General features: G+C 55.2%; 1 protein-coding gene across 2 annotated transcripts in view; it reads left to right on the forward strand.

Moving 5' to 3' along the window:
* The first annotated feature begins 2528 nt into the window (after window positions 1-2528).
* The window catches only part of KCTD5 (potassium channel tetramerization domain containing 5), a 30740-nt gene continuing 9856 nt past the window's right edge, over window positions 2529-23412 (forward strand). The window contains exons 1-5 of one of the 2 annotated variants that reach the window (XM_028499308.2): window positions 2529-2823; window positions 14814-14922; window positions 16583-16674; window positions 18644-18739; window positions 22484-22609. In XM_028499308.2, the coding sequence (XP_028355109.1) occupies window positions 2572-2823; window positions 14814-14922; window positions 16583-16674; window positions 18644-18739; window positions 22484-22609 (675 nt within the window). In that variant the 5' untranslated portion in view covers window positions 2529-2571. The remainder of the gene's footprint in view (window positions 2824-14813; window positions 14923-16582; window positions 16675-18643; window positions 18740-22483; window positions 22610-23412) is intronic. The other variant, XM_007100040.4, reaches the window with a different exon arrangement.

Raw genomic sequence — 23412 nt, forward strand, 5'->3', positions numbered from 1 at the left:
ATTGCTATAAAACATTTAGATGGTTTCTGGTTTTTCACTATTTATATAATGCTGTGATTAATATCCTTATAAATCTTTGATTTTTGACTCTGATCTCCCTTGCCCCCACCCTGCCCAGATTCCTAGAAGTGGTATTTTGGGGTCAAAGAGTTTGTTCATTTTAAAACTAGTATAGTCTCTCTTCTCCTCTGTCTTGGTCTGATGCTTAGATGTTCAGAATTCCAGTACAGAACTTTCTTAGTTGTGTCCTACAGATCCTGAACAAATCAATTTCTGGTAAGCTGTGCGTTCCCAAGAATGTTTGAATAAGACTGCTCTTTTTTTTTTTTTTAATGCTAAAATGTCATTACTGCAGGCCATTTGTGACATATTTTTCCAAAAGCCAATTTCCTTATTTTATTGAAAGAACCTGGTTGTGCTTGCATGTTACCTTCCCATCCCTGCTGCTATGGCTTTCAAGTGCTTGGTGATATTTACAGAGTCTTGTACTTTGTGTCCACAATGGTACTGAATTTGCATCTGCACAGTCAGCAGAGATTAAAAGTGTTGAACTGACCTTGCCACATATTTAGTGGATGAGTTGTAATTAAGTTTATAGACTCAGAAAGTACATTGGGCCATTTGGAATCAGTAAAAGAGCAAAGGCTCTACTTGAAAAAGAAACCATGTAGACAACTAGATTTTACAGAAGTGTGTTTGCCCCCGTGTTCTTCAAATCGCGGGACTTAGTCAGAAGGTCTTAGCAGTTCAGTAGAGCACGCTGGCCAGGCTTTTTCATTGTAGAATGTGATTGTCCTGGCTGACAAGGATTTAATGATTTCTCCTCCCCTCTCCTCGCCCACAGTGTTGCAGGTTGCCTAGTTGTCTTGAAGTACAGACCACCCAAATTTGGTTTCATTCTTAATTTCTCCACTTCAGTTTGGGGTCTGTCAATTCTGAGGTGAAACATGCATGAAAGATTTTTCTAGGTGCCATGCTCAGTGCCACTTGGCTATGCCAGAGATTATGGCTGGATTGTGCAGAAGTAGGTTTCCTACCTTCCCTCTGACACCCCAAATCCCCTTCTCCCCAGGTTGGTCCACAGAATGAGGCAGAGGCTGCAGCCACTATGAGAACATGGTGAAGGTACTGTTCTTGGAGATGGTGCCATATGCGTTTTTCCATATTGTTTCTTTTCCTATCCAAACCTAACATGAACTGATGGTGACTCAAGTGGGTGTGGCCCTTGTCTCTTAGGCAGACTACATGGCAAGTGCCTTAAATCGGGGCAGGAGTCACTCCCAGAGCCTCTGAGGGGTGCAGGCTGCTGGCCCAAGATTGCAGGGTTGTAAATTAGGCTGCCTGTGGAGAACTGGTCTGGGGCGGAAGCTGTTTCAGCAAAGGGCAGTTTTATCTGTAGCTCAGACAGCGTGGTGGGCAAGCCTACATGTATACCTGAATTTCCCCCAGAATTCATTTCTTCAATATGAAGAAATACCAAACTTTATGTACAGAGAACTTTTTACAAAAGGCAAAATGTTTTTTAGCTGTGTAATCCACCCTAGTCTAACCCATCTGGCTGAGTGACTATGAATAAGAGTCATTTTGCTGATGAAAAGCCTCTGTCATGATAAGTTTGGACATTGCAATCAAATTTTTGCAATATTTAGAGCTGCTGTAGCTGTTCTTTAACAACACAAAATAGGTTGAATCAGTAGTATGTTAGCTGTCTTTCAGGTTGGTGGCAGTCAGTTAGAACATGTATAATATTCTCTACCTGGTCTGTAGCTGTAACTGTGATGTACAGGCAAAGCAAAAATTAAAAAAAAAACTTATGAAAACAAATAATGCAATGATATTAGGATATACACTTTTGTATTTTTATTCTTATATAAGGTTATTTGCTGGCTATTGTTGGCCTCTAGTTCAGTCTGTGTTATTTAAAATCTAATATATGAATTATTTGGATTGAATTCATGTTCGGGGCCACGTTGTTGTATGTATTGATGTACAGCCTTGAATGTGAATAATTATTGTAAACTATATTTTACAACTTTTTTTCTGGCTTTATTATATAAATTTTCTATTTGGTCGATGATTTAATCATATCATAATTTAATGAATCTGTTTATTCTTTTTTTCGAATATTTGTGCTTTAGATGTAGTTACCGGATGATGAATTTTCCACGTATGCTCGGTAGTCTTGTAATAAAAAAGCATGTAGAGTGTAGACGCTTGCTGACGTAGCTCTTCCTTTGGCCGGGGCGCGGGTCGGGTGACCTGGATTCGGGGCCGGGAACCGGGCGTCCGGGCACGCAGGTGCCCGGCGGAGGCCAGCGAACTCCTCTAGAGGCCGACGCCCGGCTCCGCCGCGGCCCGCTGTCACCGGCGTCATCGGATCACGCTGCGCCGGGCTCCGGCCGGAAGGTAGCACAGCCGGCCGCTTTTGCGGACCTGAACTTCCGCCTCCCGCGTGACGTCGGAGTGGGCGCTTTACGAGGGCAGACCTGTGGGCGGGACGGAGCTCGGAGGACTGTATTAAAGGCCGGACGCTTCCGGTAGAGAGGAGCTGTGGCGGGGCTTGCTGGGATCATGGCGGAGAATCATTGCGAGCTGCTGCCGCCGGCCCCGGGCGGCCTCGGGGCGGGGCTGGGGGGCAGCCTGTGCCGCCGCTGTAGCGCGGGACTCGGCGCCTTAGCCCAGCGCCCCGGCAGCGTGTCCAAGTGGGTCCGGCTCAACGTCGGCGGCACCTACTTCCTCACCACTCGGCAGACGCTGTGCCGGGATCCGAAATCCTTCCTGTACCGTTTGTGCCAGGCCGACCCCGACCTGGACTCGGACAAGGTGAGGGCTGCGCGGGCCAGCCAGGAGGGTTCGGGCCGCGCTGGTCGGCGGCCCGCCGCACGCCCCCTGCCCCACGCTAAGGAGACCAGCCCCGGCTCCGAGCCCCGCGCTCCCCTCGTCACCAGCCCGACCCGAGCCCCCCGACTCCCTGACCTGGGCCCGGGGAAGGAGAGGATGGTGCCCTGGCGCCCACCACCCTCGAAGATCCCCAGCCAGTCCACCTCGGGGTGTCTCTGTCTCGCCCTCTCTGCTCTTCGGGGAGGAGGTTTCGCAGACCCCAGACTCTGTTGTGGATCTACTTTCTTTTCCTCCCCAGATTGTTTTGCCCCTGGTGTGAGAACACCTCTTCTCCGTCTCAGTGTACTTAGTGGCTCTGGAATCCGAGAACCCTGGTGTTCTACTCATCTTCTCACATTCCAGACGTTTGACTTAATTAACGTTGGTGTGGGGGGTTGACACGGGTGGCCAGCCTTTCCCAGTGACTTGCATTTAGAGAGTTGGTGCTCCATCGTTTCAGCCGCAACACGCAGCCACTCAGCAAGTGCCGTCCATAGAGTGATTTTTCAAACGGAATGTTGCTCATATTAAGGGGTGGCTTAGGGGTGTTAAGGAAGGGCAAAATAGGAAATCTTTTTCAGTCTGCTTTCTAATTAACCTAGTTTTCCTATTGCCCTCTCAAAAGGATAGGAATCTCTAGCTTGGTTTGCTGATTGCCTTTCATCAGATTAAATGCTCATACTGTTGTGCAGATGGTACTAGAAACTATTTTGATTATTACCTTTACAAGACTGTGTGGCTGAAGAATATCTCTGGAGCTGAACAACATTGAAACTCAGAAAAGGCTCTGTTGGAAGAATAGTTGTTACCTGTATTTATCCTAGGCAGTTCACAAACCTTATTCTAACTTTCCTGTGTCTTTCACTCGAGCCTGCATAATTGCACTTGGCTTTGTGCCTTGCCAGCCCAGCATTTGCCAGGCATAGGCTTCCCAGAAAGATTCAGATGCCTCTTCAAGATCCAGAAGCCTGACACACACCATCCTCTGTGTGGCATGACCTTATGATCGGGAAATGAGAACTCGAGTTACCACAAAACCGCCAGTCATGGGTAGAAATCAGGGTTTGAGATGCCAGCGCTTTGGTACCCCCCACCCCTCCCAGCTATTTCCATTGCTCATTTGACCAAACTCTCCACTCTTAGAGAGTTGACCTCCCAGAAAATGACAGTCATCTCCAGGATAGAAATAAGCTTTTGTTAGCTATGATTTTCCTTTTGTAGCGTGGGTGTATGTTTTACTGTTTTGTTTTTCTGTTTAAACAGTGGACCTTAGTGGTCATTCACTTGCATTTCAACTTGAGCGTTTCTCTTTTGTATATTGAGTCCGATTTTACATTGCTCTTGTCCATTGGGTTGTTTTGAGGCAATGGCTGTCTGTTCAGCACTGAGACAATTATTCAGAGCTGATTAACTATAGTTTGCCCAGTTAAGTCTTTACTGTCTCAAGACTACTTAAAAAAATTATGCTTTACTGTATAGTAGTCCTTTGGGGAGGGTAATTTATCAGAGTATGTCTATGTTGAAGTTGCTTTTTTTCACCATCATGCACTTAACCACATTTGATTTCCCAACTGTAAAATTGAAATTTAGAACATAAAGGTAATGCAGCAGATACAGTTTCTGTCTCATAAAATAGTTGATAGTTAAATATGGGTTAGTTTCAGCCACAGATGTGAATTTGCCAGAAAGAGTAATGCTAATTCCTATTAGTCATGGTCGTAGAGTGTTTTACCTCAAATGAGAAAATGTATAAGGTACTCATTCTTCTCAGTTTTTTCCCCCTTTGGTTCTGATGAAAGAATGTCCCAGAGATTCACTCCTAGATAGTTAAACCTTGAGTGAGGAATCTGAGGATGAGGGTGGAGGGAAAGGGGTGTTTGGAAGAGTGGGATGCCAGCAATTATGTGATGGAAGAGAAACAGGATGTTGATTCACATGTAAAAATCTCCAAGCCCCGACCTCATAGTTAAGATTGATGAAAGCATACCTCGCAGATATTCACAGGGCTGGACGCACCTGGTGGAAGATTTCCTGCTGGGAATTTGTCTGCTGTTTATTGAGCACCTGGGCTTGCAGAGTAGTGCTTGGGTCGGGGTTGGGTGGGGAGATCAGGGGGAGGAGTTCCAAGAAGTGGAAGGTCTGGAATCTTTCAGGAGCCTGACGGGTTTGGAGTTCACTGGGAGAGTACCTGGAGCTTGCTGTTAAAGGCACAATATCTGGTGGGGAGCTCAGTCATGAAGCCCTGTGGGAGGGGTGGTGTCAGGACATTTTTCTGGAGGAGTGTTTTGTTAAATAGCTGACAGACAGGTTGTTAGGGAGGGTGGGGAGCTGGGCTGTAACTGGGACCCACTGCCCACGGTGCCCCAAGCCGCTAAACCCTTACCCTCTTGTCTCCAGTTCTGACTCGGGGCCCTTGCTGCTGCGAAGTTCTCTCTGTAGGTAGCCCAAGTGTGAATTCTCACTTCCTCCTGGTGCTTCCCCAGTAGGGCTGTGTCTGTGTTATTCATTTTGGCATCTGTTCACCTGCTATCCTGGGTCATTTTTCTCTCCCCTGTTCCATCAGGGGCAGGCCAGGTGTAACACTCCTTCCCAGAAGTGCTTTGTAAATACTCGACATGTGATTCATTTGGGTTATATCTCTCTGTATTCCATGGTACCTGGCCCAGTGGCATTGTTGAAAACAGGTTAGAGTTTGTTCAGAGCTGAATCAGTCCCTGTTTCAGTGTGGAGATGCTTTAGGAATAAAAGGGAAACAGGAAATACTACTTGGTGGTTGGAAACCACTCAGATTAAGTAGGATTTGGGGTAGGGGGGTGGTCAGTCTCTGCAGCTGAGCCAGGCCTGGAGAAAACTGTGTGTTTCACCTGAGCTTTTGCCCTTCAACAGGGCCATTGTCCTGGCTTTGGGGTTGCAGATGTGATGGCATCAGATGGGTCTTTGAGGGGTGGGGCCGTCGAGGTGTTTCTGATGACATGCCATGTCCTCTGCAGTTCTTTGCCTGTGCCAACTCCCAGCGTACTTTCTGTTGGCTAGAGTTTCAGGATTAGAAAGATAGTGAAAGGAGTTTTACAGACAGGGCTAAGTGATGGGGGTGTGGGTGGAAGGACTATCTTTTAAGCCGCTTGGCAGGAGAAGTGGGGATTACTTAGAGTGAAACGGCAGATTATGTTTATGTTCCGTGTGACTAAGTCAGAGGCGAAAGGCTGAGAGCATCGTGAGCTCCAGTGAGAGGGCTGGGTCTCCGGTCTGAGGCCAGGAGTGGGGGTCCCGAGCCACTGTGCATTTCGTCTCACGCTTTGCTTGAGGATTGGCTCCGAGCATATTCTCAGCCCTGACCCCACGCCTGGCTCAGGCCGTGGGCAGGTGGTGGCCCATTGCAGTGGGGGTTCTCTTGCCGTGGATGCCATGGTCACCTCTCCACAGGGCTCCTCGGACCTGAGCAGGGAAGCCCTGAGGGAGGGCTTGCCTTTAGTGAGGAGAGCTGTTCGGGGCATCGGACACAGCCGTCAGCCGTCCCCCTGTCAGCCGTCTGAGGGTGGCTGGGAGGAAGTGGTCGTCAACTGCAGAGCAGTTCCTCTTTCCCCCGACCGCACGGGCAGCCTTCACTTGCTCTTGGCCAGCAGGACAGTGACTGGTCTTGGTTTCGAGCAACAGTCAGAAAGCTGCGGTCCACCTGCGTGGTTTTGCAAATAGAGTTTTATGGGAACCCAGAGATGCCAGCTCCTTATGGCTTGTCTGTGGCTGTGTTACCCTGGAGTGGGTGCACATGGCTGCTTTCCAGGGATGCTCAAGGACAGCTTTCATTGGGCCAGGAATCTTTAAAGTCCTTTAGAGGAGCTGACTCTGTGTGGCACCCAGGGAGGGGTCTGTGTGGCCAGGGTGCCAGCAGGCCACCTCGAGCACTGGTGCTCTCCCCAGACTGCAGAGCACCCAGCACATTCCGGTCTTGAGTTGGTGGGATGTGGGTGTTGGGGGTACGGGGCATTTTTCTTGGTGGCTGAGTTAGACTTTGGACTCAGGCCTGACTTTGACTCTACCCACAACTTAACCTGCCCTGCGATTTGGGGTTAGTTAATGTACCTCTCTGAGCGGAGTCACAGAGGAGGAGTTGTGAGAATTAAGGAAGCTGAGGAACATGAGCCCTCCCCTACACAGTGCCTGGTGCTGGGTTGTTGCAGGAATTAGAAATGGCTCTTAGTAGTCTTTATTTTACTTTTGTACTTTGTTTTTAGAAAGAATGTACCAAGAATGCTTTTTTGTCCGCCTCAGAATTTGTTTTTGTTTCTGTTTGTCACTTATTACACTCTCCCTCACTTGCCGCAAACCTCATGCTGCTGGCAGGTAGCTCTGGTTGCTGGGCCGGCCTCAGAGGGTGGGGTGTGGAAGCTGGGCCCTTCAGTGCCCCCGGCTTCCCAGACGGACACTTCTTAGGACAGGCCCTGGAGGGCCGGTTCGCAACTCTGGGCACTGGAGCCTGTGCCAAGGGGGAGGGGCACAGCTTCCTGGGCAGCCATCGAGTTATCGTACAAGAAACCTGATGCCCTCAAGCCTGGAGAACCCAGCTCCAGAGTTCAGTACCATCCTCCATGTGTGTCTGGGATGGGCTCGTGGCATCAGGGAGGCGTCTGAACAGGGGTGTGTACCGTTCATCTCTCCTCGTCATCCGTATTATGTTCTGTGGGTTTTAGTTTCCTCAGTGGTTGGCTTCCAGGATCCTGGCCTGGTGTTACAAGTCAGGCTCCGTTGGGGCTGGTTCTGGAGGTGATGAGCTGGGCCAGCCCATCACTGCCACTACATAGGCCAAGGTAGGTTTTTCGAAACAGGTAACAGAGAGGCAGGCAGTGCTGGGCGCCAGGCAGTCCTCGGTGAGGAGGGGAGGTGGGCGAGGGTGCAGAGGAGCCATGGGCCTGCTCTTCAGCCCCAGCAAGAAGGAAGGGGGAACTCTGCACCGGATCTGCCGGCAGGGCCCAGCATAGGAAGAGAACAGAGGCCGCCTTGGAGCCAGCAGGGCAGTGGCTGTGGGGCAGCTGCTGGGGAGGGCTCGGGCACCCCTGGGAGCAGCGGGCGTGGTGTGAACCCCTGGCGGGGCATCCTGGCTGCAGAATGTCCTGCCTGCCTGAGCTGAGTGACTGGCGTCCAGGGGACTGGAGACTCTGGACCTGGAGGGGGCCTCGCCTCCAGGCTGGCAGAACCACTGTGGGAAGGTTTGCGGCCAGGGACCCTGGGCTCTTCCTACTGGTGCTTCTCTCCCAGGCCGTCGTGGTTTCCGCCTGTTTCCATGTCAAGTTGACTTCCTAGTTTCTCTCTCTCTCTCTCTCTCTCTCTCTCTCTCTCTCTCTCTCTCTCTCTCTCTCTCTCCACCAAGCTAAGTAGTGTGGCATCTGTAAGGGATTTATGTGCAGGTGTTCTGTAACTGGAGTGTCTGTAGGGAGGGAAGTACCTGAGAAATCTGGACACATGGCTGCCCTCTTGCCTTGTGACAGAGGTGTTCATAGCGCTGTGACCTGGACGGGTGGCTCTCTGGCTGGTAGGTCCACCCACGATATCCTGCCCACAACTGCCCCACACCCTGGGGTGGCCCGATGCCTGTTTCTGTCTGCACAGTTGATGTGGCATCTGCTCCAAGCAGGCCCCTGTCCTGCTGAGCTGAACGGTCCCTGTGAGCCATCTCCGCTTATTCGTGGAGCTTGGTGGGGACCCCCCCCCCACCTTAGGTGAATTTGAAGCACGTTTGTTCTATGAGAATAACCAGGAGCCTCATGTGCTGGGGTCCTTTCGCACGTCCTCTTGCGTTTGTTTCTTAGTGAGCCTCGTTTGAGTCCTCTATGTCACCCTAAATTCTGTTTCTAAGCCACATTCTAGGACTGGGAGGCACCCAGGGGTCAGGGCCCTGAGAGCTGGGTGCTGGTTGAGATCTGAGGGTGGGAATGACCCAGACCCCTTGCTTTTCCTTTATTCCCTGTGTGTGCCAGAGGGTTTCCCATCTCCAGGTGTACACCGGGCGTCGTAAAGTCTTATGTGGGGAAAGCTAAGTCAGAAGCAGCCAGCACTCCCACACATGTCAGCACAGTTCTGCACATCCGCTGCTTGGACAGGTCTCTGGGCCTCTGGGCCTCTGTTTCCTCATTTGTAATTGGTGATGTCTAAGGCCTCTTCTAGGTCAAGGATTTGACAAACTGTAGAATACAAAAGAGAAAAGAGGGCAGAGGTGAAGGTTTAAGTGAAACAGAATCACTTAAATGGATAATTTCAGAGTGAAAATTATTTCTGATTATGTTGATTGCAAATGTTTGTGTACAGAAAATTCTATGCTTTTGCGTTTAGATTTCAAATGGGGAAATTTGACAGAATACATCTTGCGTTTAGCTTGGGACACTCAACCCTTTGCATTTCTAGTCTCCAGTGGCCGTGCGTTTCTCGTGTTCCGTTTCCTCGTGTGTTTGTGGAAGTTGGGAAGGTGATAGAAAGGAGCCAGGTGCAGGCCTTTCCAGAGAATGTACGGAGCTGGAGTGAGACGTGGCTACAGAATGCATTTCCGTCTACAGCCTTGCCTGAGAGCCTGACTTCCTCAACCCTCGTTCCTTATAGCCGTTTTCAAGTCCATGTGCACGGTTCTATCAAGGGGGCGGGCGGCCTGCCCTGGACCCACGATGTTTTGCTGCGCAGTGCATTCGAATCTGTCTTGAACATGAGGGCCAGGCACAGGAGGGCAGGAGAACCTCAGCGGCCCTGTCAGAGCATTGCCTCCTAACCAGCGCCGAGGGCTGAGGCTGCTGGGCTGCTCCGAAGGGAGTGGACGGGGTGGGGCTGCGCGGGTTTCCAATCAGGATCGTCTTCTCTGCCTCCGTCCGTTTTGGGACTGCAGGTCAGGGGTCTCCTCAGAGAGCGTGTGACGTGGGCTCTGACCTGTCTTGCCTGCTGGCTCCTCTGAGAGAAATGACTGTGGGCAGGGTGCTCCTGGCCGTGGCCAGGGCGTTCCCTCTGTGGCACAGGCTCAGGGATGCAGGATTCACAGTTCCCTGGAGCCCAGCAGCTCGGCCTCGGAGGCTGGGCCCCCTTGGAGTGGGATTCGGCCAACTTGGGCATCAGTGAGCCCCCAGCAAACAGTGTGTAACCTGACGGGCATGACCTCCATTAAATATTCAATAGCCAAGTCCAGCATTTCTCTCTTTTATGCCTTTAGGGTAGATGTATATTTTAAAAGCCAGCACCTCACAAGTAGGTCAAATGCAGATTCAGTGAGAAGTGGGGATAGTCAATAGAGGAAAATGATTTGTCAAGCAAGCAATCTTAATTCTGGCTCTTTTACAAAAAACCCCAAAAACCTCAAGCCTTGCCACTATATAAATGTAGCACACGCTTGTTATATAAATTGAGGAGAGGACGGAGGGAGGGAGGAGAGAGATCCTCGTGTCTTGCTGCCTTTTGTAAGTGTGACCATACCAAGTGCACATCACAAGGTTCTTCTCCCGTGAGCAGGTGATGGATGGGGTGCTGTTACCACAGCTTCCGGTGGCCGAGCCTTGGGCATCCCCTTCCACTGCTGGTGTGGGTGTCACAGAGACCATTCTCTCTGTGCTTTTGCATAAGCGAGCCTGAGACTTCTGAATTTGGGATGTTTTGGTATTTTCTCTTTTTCTGTGTTCTGTAGTTTTCTTTATTTCTGCTTTAGGATGGAGGCCCCAGGGCCACTTACAAACACAAGCAACATGAGATGCCGAGGGCCCTGGCGCCCGTGTCAGTCGCAGCCTGGTCACAGTTGAGTGTGCAGGCAGCCGTTGCCGGCACACGTACACTCTCGAGTGCTGCTCGGGCTCAGGTGCTGTAAGACGGTGTTCCTCCAGAGCTCCTGCCTGGGTGCCTCTAAACGAGAATCAGTCTGTGGTCCTCTGGGCTGTTGCCCAAGATAAAGCCCAGTGGAATTTGGGGGCCCTGGCACTCCTTGTAGGATGAGAGCGCTGCCCCAACATGCTGCTGCCCAGTCTCTCCTAACCCTAGAGTCTCAGCCTTATTTGTTTCTTTTTCTTTCTTTCTTTTTTTTTTTTTTTTTTTTTTTAAATTTTGGCTGCGCTGGGTCTTTGTTACTGTGTGTAGGCTTTCTCTAGTTGCAGCAAGCGGGGGCTACTCTTCATTGTGGTGTGCGGGCTACTCATTGCAGTGGTTTCTCTTGTTGCAGCGCATGGGCTCTAGGCATGCAGGCTTCAGTAGTTGCAGCACGTGGGCTCAGTAGTTGTGGCACACGGGCCTAGTTGCCCCGCAGCATGTGGGATCTTCCCAGACCAGGGATTGAACCCGTGTCCCCTTCATTGGCAGGTGGATTCTTAACCACTGGACCACCAGGGAAGTCCTCTTCCTTGTTTCTTAATGAAGCACATCAGAGCAAAACAAATCCACGGGAAGAAACTGGGCCAGAGAGCCCTGTGGGGTCCATGGAGGAAGCTGCCCTGAAGCCTCCTGAAGTCTGCTTAGCAGTGGCGGGGCTGGAGGGGCGGGCTTGTCACTTCTAGGGGATGGCCACTTGACCTTCAGTATTTTAGGGTCACCCCATGGGCCTGCATTTCCAGGTCTAGGTGGGTGGGTCTTCCCTCCCTGGAGGGAGTGCTAAGGCCACACTGCTGGGGCCAGTGTGGCAGCTGCTGGACTGAGCTTCCTGCCCTCAGCTGGTGACACCACGTGGGAGAAGCATGGGGTGACAAGGGTCCCAACTGAAGCTCATTCCAGCTTCCCCAGTCCCCTGGAGGCCGGCTCAAGCAGTGGGTCCTGGGACACCCAGGGAGCTGGCATGTGTTCCCTGAGATGGGGGGGGGGGAGTGCCCAGCTGTGGGCAGCCAGTGCTCTGGTGCAGGTCTGGATGCCCAGCACCCAGGCCTCTCTTTCTGGGGTGCTTTCGGCCCCAGCTTTCTAAACCCATGTGTGGATTGAGTGCCCAGGATGGCCTCCTCTAGGTTTTCACACGGGTTTTTAGGATAAGCCATGGACTGTGGGGCGGGGGTGGGGTGGGGAGGGTGTCAGTGGAGGCACTGCCTTCGCTTCCTGCCTGGGGAGGAGGCGTGGAAGACTCAGGCCTCCGAGGTCCCGGCCAGGTGTGTGCTTCAGTCTCCTGGCTCTGTGCTTCCCCATCTCTGTGGCCAGAGCATGTGGCTTCCTCTGCCTTGGAATTTGTCCCAGCTCCCAGGACAGGTCACGAGCCCAGCTCTGTCACCTTGAAGAGACGTTGGACTAGACACAGACCGTTAGAGCCAGAAGGGCCCCTGGCCTTCTCTTGGCTGAGTATCTCATTTGACAGATGGGGAAGCTGAGGCCTGGAGAGAGGAGCAATGCGCCTTGAGTAGCCGAGCGTGAGCCTGGACTCCAGGGGTTCGACCTCCGTGGCTGTGGCTCTGTGCCCTCCTCAATGTGGTGCCAGCTCTCCCAGCTGTGCTCCCGGCATCTCCAGGGACCAGTGCCTCTCTTGTTCTCCGGGTGGGCCACCAGGAACGTCTGTTGGTGGATACGAAGCCTGGGTTCCAGACCCTGAGACGCAGGTGGGGTCCTCTTTGCTCTTCCACCCTTGGGCCTGGGCTCCAGCCAGTTAGCAGCAAACGCCTTGGACTCTTTGGCCTTGTTCTGGAAGTATCCGTGAGGCTACTCCTTTTATGAAGGCAGGGGTCCCCACACAGCAACAGGCCTGCCCCTCCCTTGGATGGCTGGGTAGTTGAGCACAGAAGCCACTTGCCTTTGAGCACAGGGTATGGGTGGGAGCATGTTGGGGAGGCTGGTGGGGGTGTGCTGTCCCCCCCACCCCTTGCTGCTGCCTCTGCATTTGCCAGCCTGGGTGCTGGGTCCCCAGTCCCTCCTGGGGAGTCCTCAGCCCCCCGGGGTTAGAGGGCCTCACCTCAGGCACCCTAAGATGGGGCCACGAGCCTGGCCTGGTGTGCGCTGAGCTGAGGGCTGGGCCTGGGCAGGAGGAGTTCCTTCGGAGCATTGGCCACGTGGCCTTTTAGTGAAAAAGCCACCCCTGTTCAGCAGCCTCCTGCCCCTGCCCTTCTCCGGGGCAGCCTGGTGTCTGGAGGCCCAGCCCCATCGCTGGCTCTCCAGTGCTCTCCAGTGCTTGGTCTGGGGTCCCTTTGCATCTGGGCGGTGGCCCTCTCACCTGGCCCTGGGCGTGCCACCACCACAGTTTTGTGGGCTCACCTCCTTTCCCTCCTTCTCTGTCCCATCCCCCATCCCTCCAGGCTTTGGAGGCCTGGGTCACTTCCTTTTCCTCTCCCGCCCACTCCCAGTGCTGAGCCAGATACCCAGTGTGTCGGCATGGCCTTGAGCCCCGTTGTGGGGCCTCAGCCCCATGTGACAAGGGAGGCTCCCTGGGGTGTCCTGAGGGCGGCGATGAGCCCAGTCCGTGTCTGATCTTTCCTTCTCGACCTTCTGCCAGCTGTCTGTGGAGGTAGCAGTGAGCCGATGAATAATTCCTGAGCTTGGCAATCTGCACTTGTCACACTTGGGCTCTTTTCATCCGCAAGGTGCAGGGAAGAGCCCCTGGATTCCGTGTTGCGGCAGCTCCATCCTTTTCTTTCCAGACCTCGGCCCCTTTGTAGGAAATGGCGGCTGTTTTTCACCAGTAGGGAGGCTGCTAAAGCATCATTCTTCCAGAAGCCTGTCCCAGGGGTCTTCTGGCCTTTCTTGGAGAAGACGAGGGGTCTAGGGAGTCTGGAGAAAGGGCTGAGGAGCCAGGCCAGGAGGCAGGGTCCCTTGGGACATCTGACCAGTGCTTCCTTAGATGAAGTTGGGGGTCTGTGTGTGGTTGGATGCTGCCCTGGGGGACAGGAAGCCCATGGGGGGACCAGGCGGTGGCCTATCCAGGCAGGAGGTTGGATTGAGCACCCAGGGCCTGTGGGAGAGAGGAAGGGGCAGAGGTGCTCCGGGCTGAGCGGGGCCTGGCCACCCATCAGCGAGGCTCTGGGTCCCGCTGGCCCCACATCCGGATTTGATCTGAGGAGAGCAGGTTTTTACAGCTTTGTGGACTCGGGAGGAAACCCTTGAAACCACCAGGTTTATTACACAAAATTCCAGATTTGATGCTCATGAGTGAGAAGGGGGCCCTAACACAGCACTCCGCTTCACGGTTGAGATTCCTCCCAGTGGGAGTGAGCCCTGGGGCCCGTGGGCTCACCACGTCCAAGAGGTTCAGGGGGTTCCGCCTCACCACCTCCCTGCCAAGATGCCTGGACGCTGTGTGCCGTGGGCAGTGAGGGTCCCTAACATTCAGAAAGGCCCTGGCCCTGGGGGCAAAGCAGGACCTGCCCAGGTGTGGAGGGAGCGCCTTCTGTAGATGGACCCCGGGAGGTGCTGCTGTGGGGGAGGCCTCCTCGGTGGTCAGCAGTCTCAGGGGAGCTCTAGGGTCACTTGGCAGCAGAAAATGAAGCTGTATTCCATGAGCCTCTGACTACCCAGTCCTGCCCAGTGAGGAGCCCCGAAATGAGCAGCAGCGGCCCGGGTCGCGGTGTCCTTCAGATGCTGACCTGTTGGCATCAGTCCCGCCTTTGAGAGCATCCCATGGGGGAAAGTGTGTCAGGTTACTCTTGTGGGACGGTTGCTGAAATGAGATAAGGATGAACTCGCTCTCAGGAATTATTGGAGCTGTGAGGAAAGAGGCCTTGTACACAATCTCCTTGCCTCAGAGTAAATAGGGAGGTCACCTTGACGCAACAGAGCTTAAACTTAGCTTCACCTGCAGTGGTGACAGATCGGGGTCAACGGCTGCAGGTGGCTGGAAGCAGGCGACACTGCTTAGGGGTTCCCTAAAGCGCCATAAACGCTGATCCTTCCAGTTGTGTGTTAGACACGTACAGCCCACAAGCCTCCAAAACCCCCTTTAGCTGTGGCTGGGCTTCGGGCCAGCTGCGGGAACTGTGCTTTCTTGTCTGGGATTCACCTTGGTGTGTTGTTCTTTGTAGGATGAAACAGGTGCCTATTTAATCGACAGAGACCCCACCTACTTTGGGCCTGTGCTGAACTACCTGAGACACGGAAAGCTGGTCATTAACAAAGACCTTGCCGAGGAAGGTGAGTCGCAGGCGGGACCGGGGTTGGGGGAGCCCTCCCTTACTCTCCAGCTCCATCCCTCACAGATGCTTATCTCAGAGGGAACAGGGCTGCTCGGTGCTGCCTCTTCCCCTTTTCTTCCTCCAGGAAGCTGAGACAATCCAGAGCTGGGTGGGGGCCGGTTGGGACTGCAACCCACTCCCTCCTTCAGATGTCTGGTTGGTGGTGCCATGAGGGTGGGGCTCCTCCCTGGGGCCCGCTGCTCTCTGGTTGCCTTGATTCACACAGCTTGGGGCCTGCCGCCTCCTGGGGGTCCCCAGTCTCGGTCACCCCAGGTCTGCTCTCCTTCTGGGGCAGCCCTGGCAGAACCCCCTCTGAGTTCTTCCTGCGTTTCCAGATGCCTGCCGTGCTATGGCTCCCAGCTCAGGGTCGGGGCGGTGCTGAGAGCCCAGAGCTCTCTCCCCTTTGCTTGTTGAGCTGAGCCCGCTCCCTCCTTCTCTCTGGGCCCTCTTGCTCCTCCCACTGTGTGTCTGCATCTTCTTTTGCAGCGTCTTTTTCGTGCACACACGTGTGTTCTGTGTGTGCAGCTGTACAGTTTTAGGCAAACTGTTCCCAGCGTGATTTACTTAGAAAGAAAATGTGGTACTTGCCACAGATCAAGCCCCTGCCGCCCGGCCTTGCTCACCTGTCTTCCATCAGCCTCAGACGCAGTGCTTTTTTGCGGGAGAAAGGCCCCCACGGGTGCCGTTTCCCATCTGCCCCTCAGAGCACGAGGGGTGTCTGGAGCGTCTGTATGGTAGAAGGCTGGCCCTTCAGGCCAAAGCGCTTATCCTGAGGCTTCCGGGGCTTATTCGTAGCCCCACAGTCCCCACCCCTGGATCCAAAGGGAAGGGTTGATAGGACGTCGCTCCCGCGTCATCCTGAGATGGGATGTGCCAGGTGCCCCTCCCTTTGGGGCCTTGAAGAGAGAGACGTCTGCCTGGGCGGTGGCTGCCCCACCCCCCGCTCTGCTGAGTCCCTGAGACCTCATTAGGCTGCAGCTCAAGGGTCAGACAGAGTCCACGGCACTAGCGCAGGGACCCGCTGTGCAGAGTGCAGACGCTGTGCAGAGTGCAGACTGGTCGGGACGACCAGGCATGGTGGCAGGAGGCGTGCACCTGACCTTCTGGAATACCCACGAGGAGCCCCCGAGGCAGGGCCCCTCCGATCCGCTCTTCAGAGTTTCCTGGCTGTTCAGAGCCCCTAAATTGGGGACGTTGCAAACGGCAGGAAAGGGTTCCTAAGTTGGCAGGAGTCCCGCAGCTGAGCAGCCTCTCAGCCAGCCGTCTTCTGACTGAGTGATGCAGGGACCCATGTGAGGCGGCCACTAGCCCAGGACAGACGGCCGCAGGCTCTGGAGGGGGTCTGTCTGAGAAACGTCCCGGGGGCCCGGCGTAAACTCAGCACTCAGCGGGTCACCTGGAAGGACGCAGGCCAGATGTGCGTCCACAAACATGCCCTTTCTCCATGTGCGCCCTGGGGCCCTGAGAGCCAGCGGTGTCTGCAGAGTCTGTAGGATGGCAGGACGGGGCCGGGGGCTCCCAGTGGGCTGGGCTGAGAATGGGCCACTGGTCCACTGAGGGGCAGAGGCACGTTTATTCTCTGATCTGGTGGGAATTATAGTTGTTTTTCTTTATTCTAGGGGTGTTGGAGGAAGCAGAATTTTACAATATCACCTCACTAATAAAACTTGTAAAGGACAAAATTAGAGAACGAGACAGCAGAACATCACAGGTGAGACCGGTGACTAAGGTGCAGGAACCTTCCGAGGCCCGGCATAAAGGCGCGGCTCGCTTCCCTCCCTCCTTGCTGACCGGCTTCCTCTGGAGTTGTCCTGGCGCCTGTGGCCCGCCCTCTGGACACCTCCCTCGGTGCTGCCAGCTGGCGCCCTGGCCGGCACGCAGGGCATGTGCTTCGGGGGTCCCACTCCAGTGGGGAACGGTGAGCAGCTGCTGAGGAGGACGGTCCAGTGAGGGTGAGGAGTGGGCAGAGGGAGAGCAGGAGGCCTCTGTGGGGCTTGAGTGTGTGGCTGTCTCGGGGAGGGCATTGCAGACAGGGCACAGCGAATGCAAAGGGCCTGTGGTAGCTGAGTACTTACCCCATTCAGAGGGCCAGCGTGGCTGGAGGGACAGCACAGGGGAGTTGGCGGCAAGCTGGGCACAGACAGATGAGGTGGAGGTCCTGTAGGTGTGTGTAGGCATGATGAGAGTTTGGCTTTTACCAGGAAGGAAGGACTCAGTAGGTACTCTTTGTGCTGGACTGTGTCCCCAATGGTGCAGAGCCCCATGTGGGATCCATTTGCACTTGGCCACGGTCAGCAGTGCCAGGGCCAGCACGGCCACTCTGCTGCCCATTAGGCCAGTGTTGTTTGAGGTGGGCTGTGTCTAGCACCTCCCACGAAGGGAGGTACCAGAGGGTCTAGGCATTAGTCTTTGTTGCAGTGCCAGCTCTGCACTTGCTAGCAGAGCGCCAGGTCCTGCCCGGCGGGTTCCCTCTGCCAGGAGGCTGCTGTGAAGTGCACTTTCTCTCAGAGCTTCATGCCAGACTACATGAAGAGTCTCCGTCCACTTAAAACCCTTTCACTGCCCCCCACCCACCCCAGGCTTTCCCGCTGGGCGCCCGGCAGGCCCTGAGCTGGAGCTCTTGGCCTTTGTGAAGAGGCTTGCTGACAGCCTGGCCGCTCCAAGTGGCTGGTCAGGGGCCAGGGGAGGGCACACTGGGGTGACAGTGTGGGAGGCTGGGACCACCCACCACACAGCCCCTGCCCTCTCCCTGTTGCAGGAGCCACAGGGCCATCGGGACAGCAGGAGGGGCCCAGGGAGGGGGCAGGAGATGTGGCCACGAGCTCCCCAGTCATCTCTGGCCAGTTTGAGGCCTCTTTTCCCTCTGCCCAGCCCCCCTGGTTACGAACCCTGTGACCTGGGCTGGCACCAGCCCTCTGTGCCTGTGTCCCCCCTGCATGGTGGATGTGGGAGAGGCCCCCTCACAGGCTGGTGAGGGGATTAGCAGGCTTAGGCTGAGCAGCGCTCAGTGTCCTCCACTGTTTCACAAATGAAAGCACTTGGGCTCTGTGGTGACCCCAGTGTACTTCGAGCTGTGACCCTGTCACTGACGTGTTGTGTATCGGCTGGAGTGGCAGCTGTATCAGGACAGGACTTTGGCCAGTGCTCCCCGTGGTGTTGCCAGAAGCCGAGCTTGGAGCATAGCTCAGCGAAGGTCGGGTGGGTGAGTGGATCGGAAGATCCACGGGCTCCTGTCCGAGCTTCTGTGCGTGTCTGAGAGCTTTTTTCTGGGAGCAGGGCTGAGGCTGGTCCTGCCTGGCTCTCAAGGCACCCCCTTAGTTCAGAGACTTTGTGTGGTTCCCCTAAGGTACAGGAATGGCTGTCATCGTGTATTCATATCTAGCCACAGGTGCTCTTGGGATTTCAGGAACATGACTCATTTTATTTTGGAATTGAGAAATGGAAATATTTTTGGAGGTGGATGGGAAAGCAAAAAATGGCAGCTGTTCCAGCATATTTGTTTTGCTTCTTCGGTGGATGCCTTTGGGGTTCCTTTAGGCATCACGACCTGGGCCCGAGAGGTGGAAGGGAACCCTCGGCCTCCCCTGGGCACCCCCGTCGCCGTCCCCGATTGGCACGTAGGGCGGGGCTGCGAGGGGGCGGGGCACAGGCGTTGCCCTCACCTGTGGCCCTTCTCACAGGTGCCAGTGAAGCACGTGTACCGTGTGCTCCAGTGTCAGGAGGAGGAGCTCACGCAGATGGTCTCCACCATGTCCGACGGCTGGAAGTTTGAGCAGGTAGAGTACCCCCTGAGCGTACAGCACAGTGGATCTTTTAATTATAAAGCCCCTGCTCGGGTCCTCAGGTCAGCTGACCCCCGGGACCAGTAATGAGGTGTTGGGTGGCCTGCAGTTCATGGAAGCATGGGTCCCTATCATGTCTCCAGCACCTCTCACAAGCAGCAGCTGTACCAGTCCCTACCACGGGTGATGGGGGGAGCGGCAAGAATTGTTCTTAGGGTCCCACCTCCCAAGTCTTCTCTCTGCAGTTTTTTTTGGTTTTTTTTTTATGGTACGCGGGCCTCTCACTTTTGTGGCCTCTCCTGTTGCGGAGCACAGGCTCCGGATGCGCAGGCTCAGCAGCCATGGCTCACAGCCCCAGCCGCTCCGCAGCATGTGGGATCTTCCCGGACCGGGGCACGAACGAACCCGCGTCCCCTGCATCGGCAGGCAGATTCTCAACCACTGCGCCACCAGGGAAGCCCTCTGCAGTTATTTTTCTTAGTCTAGCCCATTCTTTTGTGGGAGAACTGTTCTGTGTGCTTTTCTCTGACATCTCTGTGTGTCCGTGTGTCCGTGTGTGTGTGTCCGTGTGTGTGTGTGTGTGTGTGTGTGTGTGTGTGTGTGTCCGTCTGTCTCTGTCTTGTGTGTGTCTCTCCGAGTCTCCGTTCCATGTCTTTGTGTGTTTCTGCATGTCCTTTGTGTCTGTTCTTGTGTGTTTGTCCCTGTGCCTCCGTGTGGACATCTCTGTGTGCCCGTGTGTCCGTGTGTGTGTGTCCGTGTGTGTGTGTGTGTGTGTGTGTGTGTGTGTGTGTGTGTAGTCGATATCCTGAGTGCCTCCTGGCCTGACCCCACCACCTGTCCCCTCCCATGTCTGCCCTGGCCCCTGCTGGCCCTTCTGTGCTGGCCGAGCAGATGGGGCTCCGGCTCCTTTGTGCTGCCGTTGGCATAGATGCCCTTCCCCTTGGGGCTGCTCTGCAGCCCCCCAGCCCCCTGTCCTGCCCTTGATTGGAAAGTGCTGCTGACTCTGGCTCGGCCATGCCCCTCATTTTCCTCAGCTCTGCTTTTGCTAGGACGGCTGTGAGAAGGGGTGAGAGCCAAGTCTCTTCCGCCCACCCACCGCCCTCTGTCCACAGCACTCTGGTGTTTCTGTGGGCATGCTGCCTCTCATGTCCTGGGGAAATGCAGCCCGTTACCTTTGGGCCTGAGAACACGGAAAGGATGTCCTCTTGAGTGGGTGGTACCTTGCCCACAAGCTCATTGTCGCTGTTTGTGTGTCTTAGGCAGAGACTCTGAGGTTTGGGCTTATGAGCCTGCCCGGCCCGAGCCCCAGGCGCTGGTCGTGAAGGGCGGAGACCAGGTCTGTGACCCCAGCCCGCCTCCTCTGGCTCCTGAGAGCATCCTCTGGTGCCAGCTTTCTGTCCTCGGTGGGAAATCATGGGGTCCCCTGGCATCCCTCCTAATTAAGGCTACCCTTTTTTATGGGTCTTTTGAAATAATGAATCAAGCTGTAGAATGCTTGGCATCCTCTTGAAATGTCATGAAACGTGCAGTCGGCACTTGTGTCCCACTCTCCACCCGGAGACGGAGACATAGCCAGCAGGGCTGCTCTGATGCCCTGCCCTTGCCCTGGGGCGGGGGTGTGGAGGGTGTCCAGGCGGGTCCGTCGTTGCATTTGCATTCCTCACTCCCTGACCCCAGCACAGTCACGCCAGGCTCACAAAGGAAAGGAAGGCTCCCACCGCCCCTCGTTTTGTCCCTTGGTGTGCAGCCTGGAAAAGGGCTGGGGAGGCGGGAGCTGCGGTCACCGGTTCAGGATCCGTGAACTAGGTAGGTCACCCTTGCTGTGGCTCCTGCGGAAGGAAGGAGAGGGGTTCCTGTGCCTCCTGCATGGGTACTTCTTCCCCGAGACCAGCTCAGGGGCTTTGTCCTGAGCTCCTCTGAGCAGATCCCAAACCCACAGCAAAGAGCAGCTAGCTCCTCTCTCCCAAGTCTCACCCGCTTTGCCCAGTTCCTCCCTTGGGGATGTGCTCCCCCCGTTCATGCCAGAGAAACCCCAGAACGAGGGTCATGTTTGTTCACTTGTCTACTTCCCAGAAACAGGAGCCGGAACTGCAGGGGAAGAGGGGCCAGAGCCTGGGACCCTGTGAGGTGGTGGGGCTGAACCCAGAGTTGCCCAGTGGTCAGTGACAAGGCCAGAGCCAGGTTCTGAGAGGCTTGCACACCTCGTGAAGATGTGGTCCCTGGGCAGACCTGGTTATGAGTGGCTGCATAACGCGCTGCTCCATCTGCATCCAGGGCCGGCACCCCTGAGGTCCGCAGGTGGCAGGCCTATCTCCAAGAGGCATTTATGAACCTAGAACAGCCTTCCAGTCTGTTCCTAGAACAGACCTTTTTTTTTTTTTTCCTCCCCTTCCTCAACTCTTTATTTCACTATCGCTTTGGTAGCCATCTAACCCCCAATGAAAAGCCTAAGGTTTACAAAGAAATTACAAAACAGCATTGCTGCAAAATCAGTCCCATGTTTGGGAAAACAAATACCTGTACGTGTACACAAAACACAAACTCCCTGGACCCCATTCCCCAGCATCCAGAGTGTTATCTCTGGCAGAGGCTGACAGGTGGGCACCATACCTAGCCTTGGGGGAAGGGTGGGAGGGATGAGTTTCTCAGGGGGTCTGATCAGTTCCCTCCATAACCTCTAGAAACCATCCACTTCTCTCCACCAGAGAGGCAGGGCAGGCACGCTGGCCCTGGGGCTTTCCTCTCCTTTCCCAGAGCAGGCCGCACTGCTCTGCACACTTCCCTCACTCGGCGGTGCTCACTGTGTCCTGTCACTGCACGTGGCACTCCCGCCCCTGGCCTCTCCTCCGTGGGCAGTTCCATAAGTAGAGAAGGCAAAGATGGAGGGCCTTCCAGGCACTGCCTCGATAATTGTGCCACTGATAGCTCACTACAATTTTAGTGCTTTTCTTTTGATTAAACACAAAGTCTCTGGTGGCTCTGGGCTAAGCTGGAGCAGGGGGGTCGGCCCTCAGCTCCTGTGTGGCTGTAGTGGTGACCTGGAGGCCCCGGGATGCAGGGCCCTGGGCGTGGACACACCCAGACTGAGATTGCGGCTGAGGCGTGGGAAGCCACACCCCCGGCATCTCTCTCGCCCCCGGCCCTTCCCTGAGCCTGTTGGAGCTGCTGCGGCCCTCCTATGCCCCTTCGCAGTCAGTAGCCCCAGTGGGAGGAAGGCTTGGTCCTGGCTTCCCTGGGGAGGGGTTCGCCCTCACATGTGTGCGGGCATGTGCTCACACTCGTGTGTTCAGAGCCCGTGCAGAGGGCACAACTTATGGGCAGAGCAGAGTGCCGCCGCCCCGCTGCCTGCTCTCGGGCAGCGAGAGCCGGGCCGGGCCCGGCCCGCTTGGTGCCCACTCCAGCGTCGCATTCCCCTCCCCAGGTCGCTCAGTGTACCCTGGACCCAGCCAGGAACCTGAGAGGAACTTGGACGTGCTGGCACAGGAGGCCTGTCCTGCACGTGGTGTGTGTGGTGTGTGTGTACGGGTGCATCCGAGCTTGAGTGTCGGTGTTCAGGGACTTTATTTTCAGTAAGTTCGTTAAAAGTCTCTTGGCTGAATCCTGTCCCTTAGCTTCCCCGAGCATCGGCCGTCTTTGCCGGGGGTCTTCGCAGGCTGTTTCCCTCCTGGCGGGGGGCTGGTCTTGAGCCAGGTGTGTGTGGCTCTCTGCCCACATCCCACTGGCCTTCTCTCCTCCCAGCTGGTCAGCATTGGCTCTTCTTACAACTACGGGAGTGAAGACCAGGCCGAGTTCCTCTGCGTGGTCTCCAAGGAGCTGCACAACTCCCCGTACGGCACGACCAGTGAGCCCAGTGAGAAGGCCAAGGTGGGTGAGGCTGCGGCCCAAGTGCCCTCTGCAGGGCTGGGTTTCTCTCCTTTGCTGTGTTGTTTCTTACTGTCGTCACGGCGCTCCTGGCCGTGCAGGCTTCCTGGCGGCCGGCTCGCCTCATGCTGCTTGTCCACCATCACGTAATTCTTGCCTGGCATATCAGAAGCAGAATCCTGGAACAGGGGACACAGACGTCCACGGGACTCGAGTGGTGGAGCGCGGGGTTGTTGAACACGCTGCGGCCCCCATAGCCCAGGCCTTCCGCCCTCACCTCTTCTAACCCGCTAGCCTGCTCCTGGAAGTGTTGCTGTCTTCCAGTCCTGCCGGTGGGGGCTATGCTTCTGAGTGATGCCACTGTGGGCTGTTTTCCTGGGGACTGGGGACGTCAAGGCTGGAGGGCAGGGCCTCCTGGTGGCACCTGCCTCGGATATACCCATCCCAGGCTTGGGAGTCGTGCTGGTTTGTAAACGGAGCAGATCCGGCAGGTTGTGTGATTTTGCGACTCCACGGAGTGTTGCCTTGGCCTGGCACAGGCCAGTTCCTGTTGAACTGCACCGGCTCCCTGCTGGATGTCTGGCCCTTCTGTCTCCCGAGGAGCGCAAGGGCAGCCTCGTGGCAGGGAGCAGCTGCTACCCTTGCCTGGAGGTGACAGGTTCTAGTGGCATCTCCTCTGGGCTTGTTTCTGAGGTCGGTGACTCCAGATTTGTCTGTCCTTGCAGAGTCCAGCATCAGCCTGGGCAGGATTTCTGGACCTTCAAGCCAGGTGGTGCCTGGACAGCCCCACAGCCGGCTCTGAGGGG

Source organism: Physeter macrocephalus, chromosome 14 (genome assembly GCF_002837175.3).
Source record: "Physeter macrocephalus isolate SW-GA chromosome 14, ASM283717v5, whole genome shotgun sequence".
Taxonomy (NCBI): Eukaryota; Metazoa; Chordata; class Mammalia; order Artiodactyla; family Physeteridae; genus Physeter; species Physeter macrocephalus.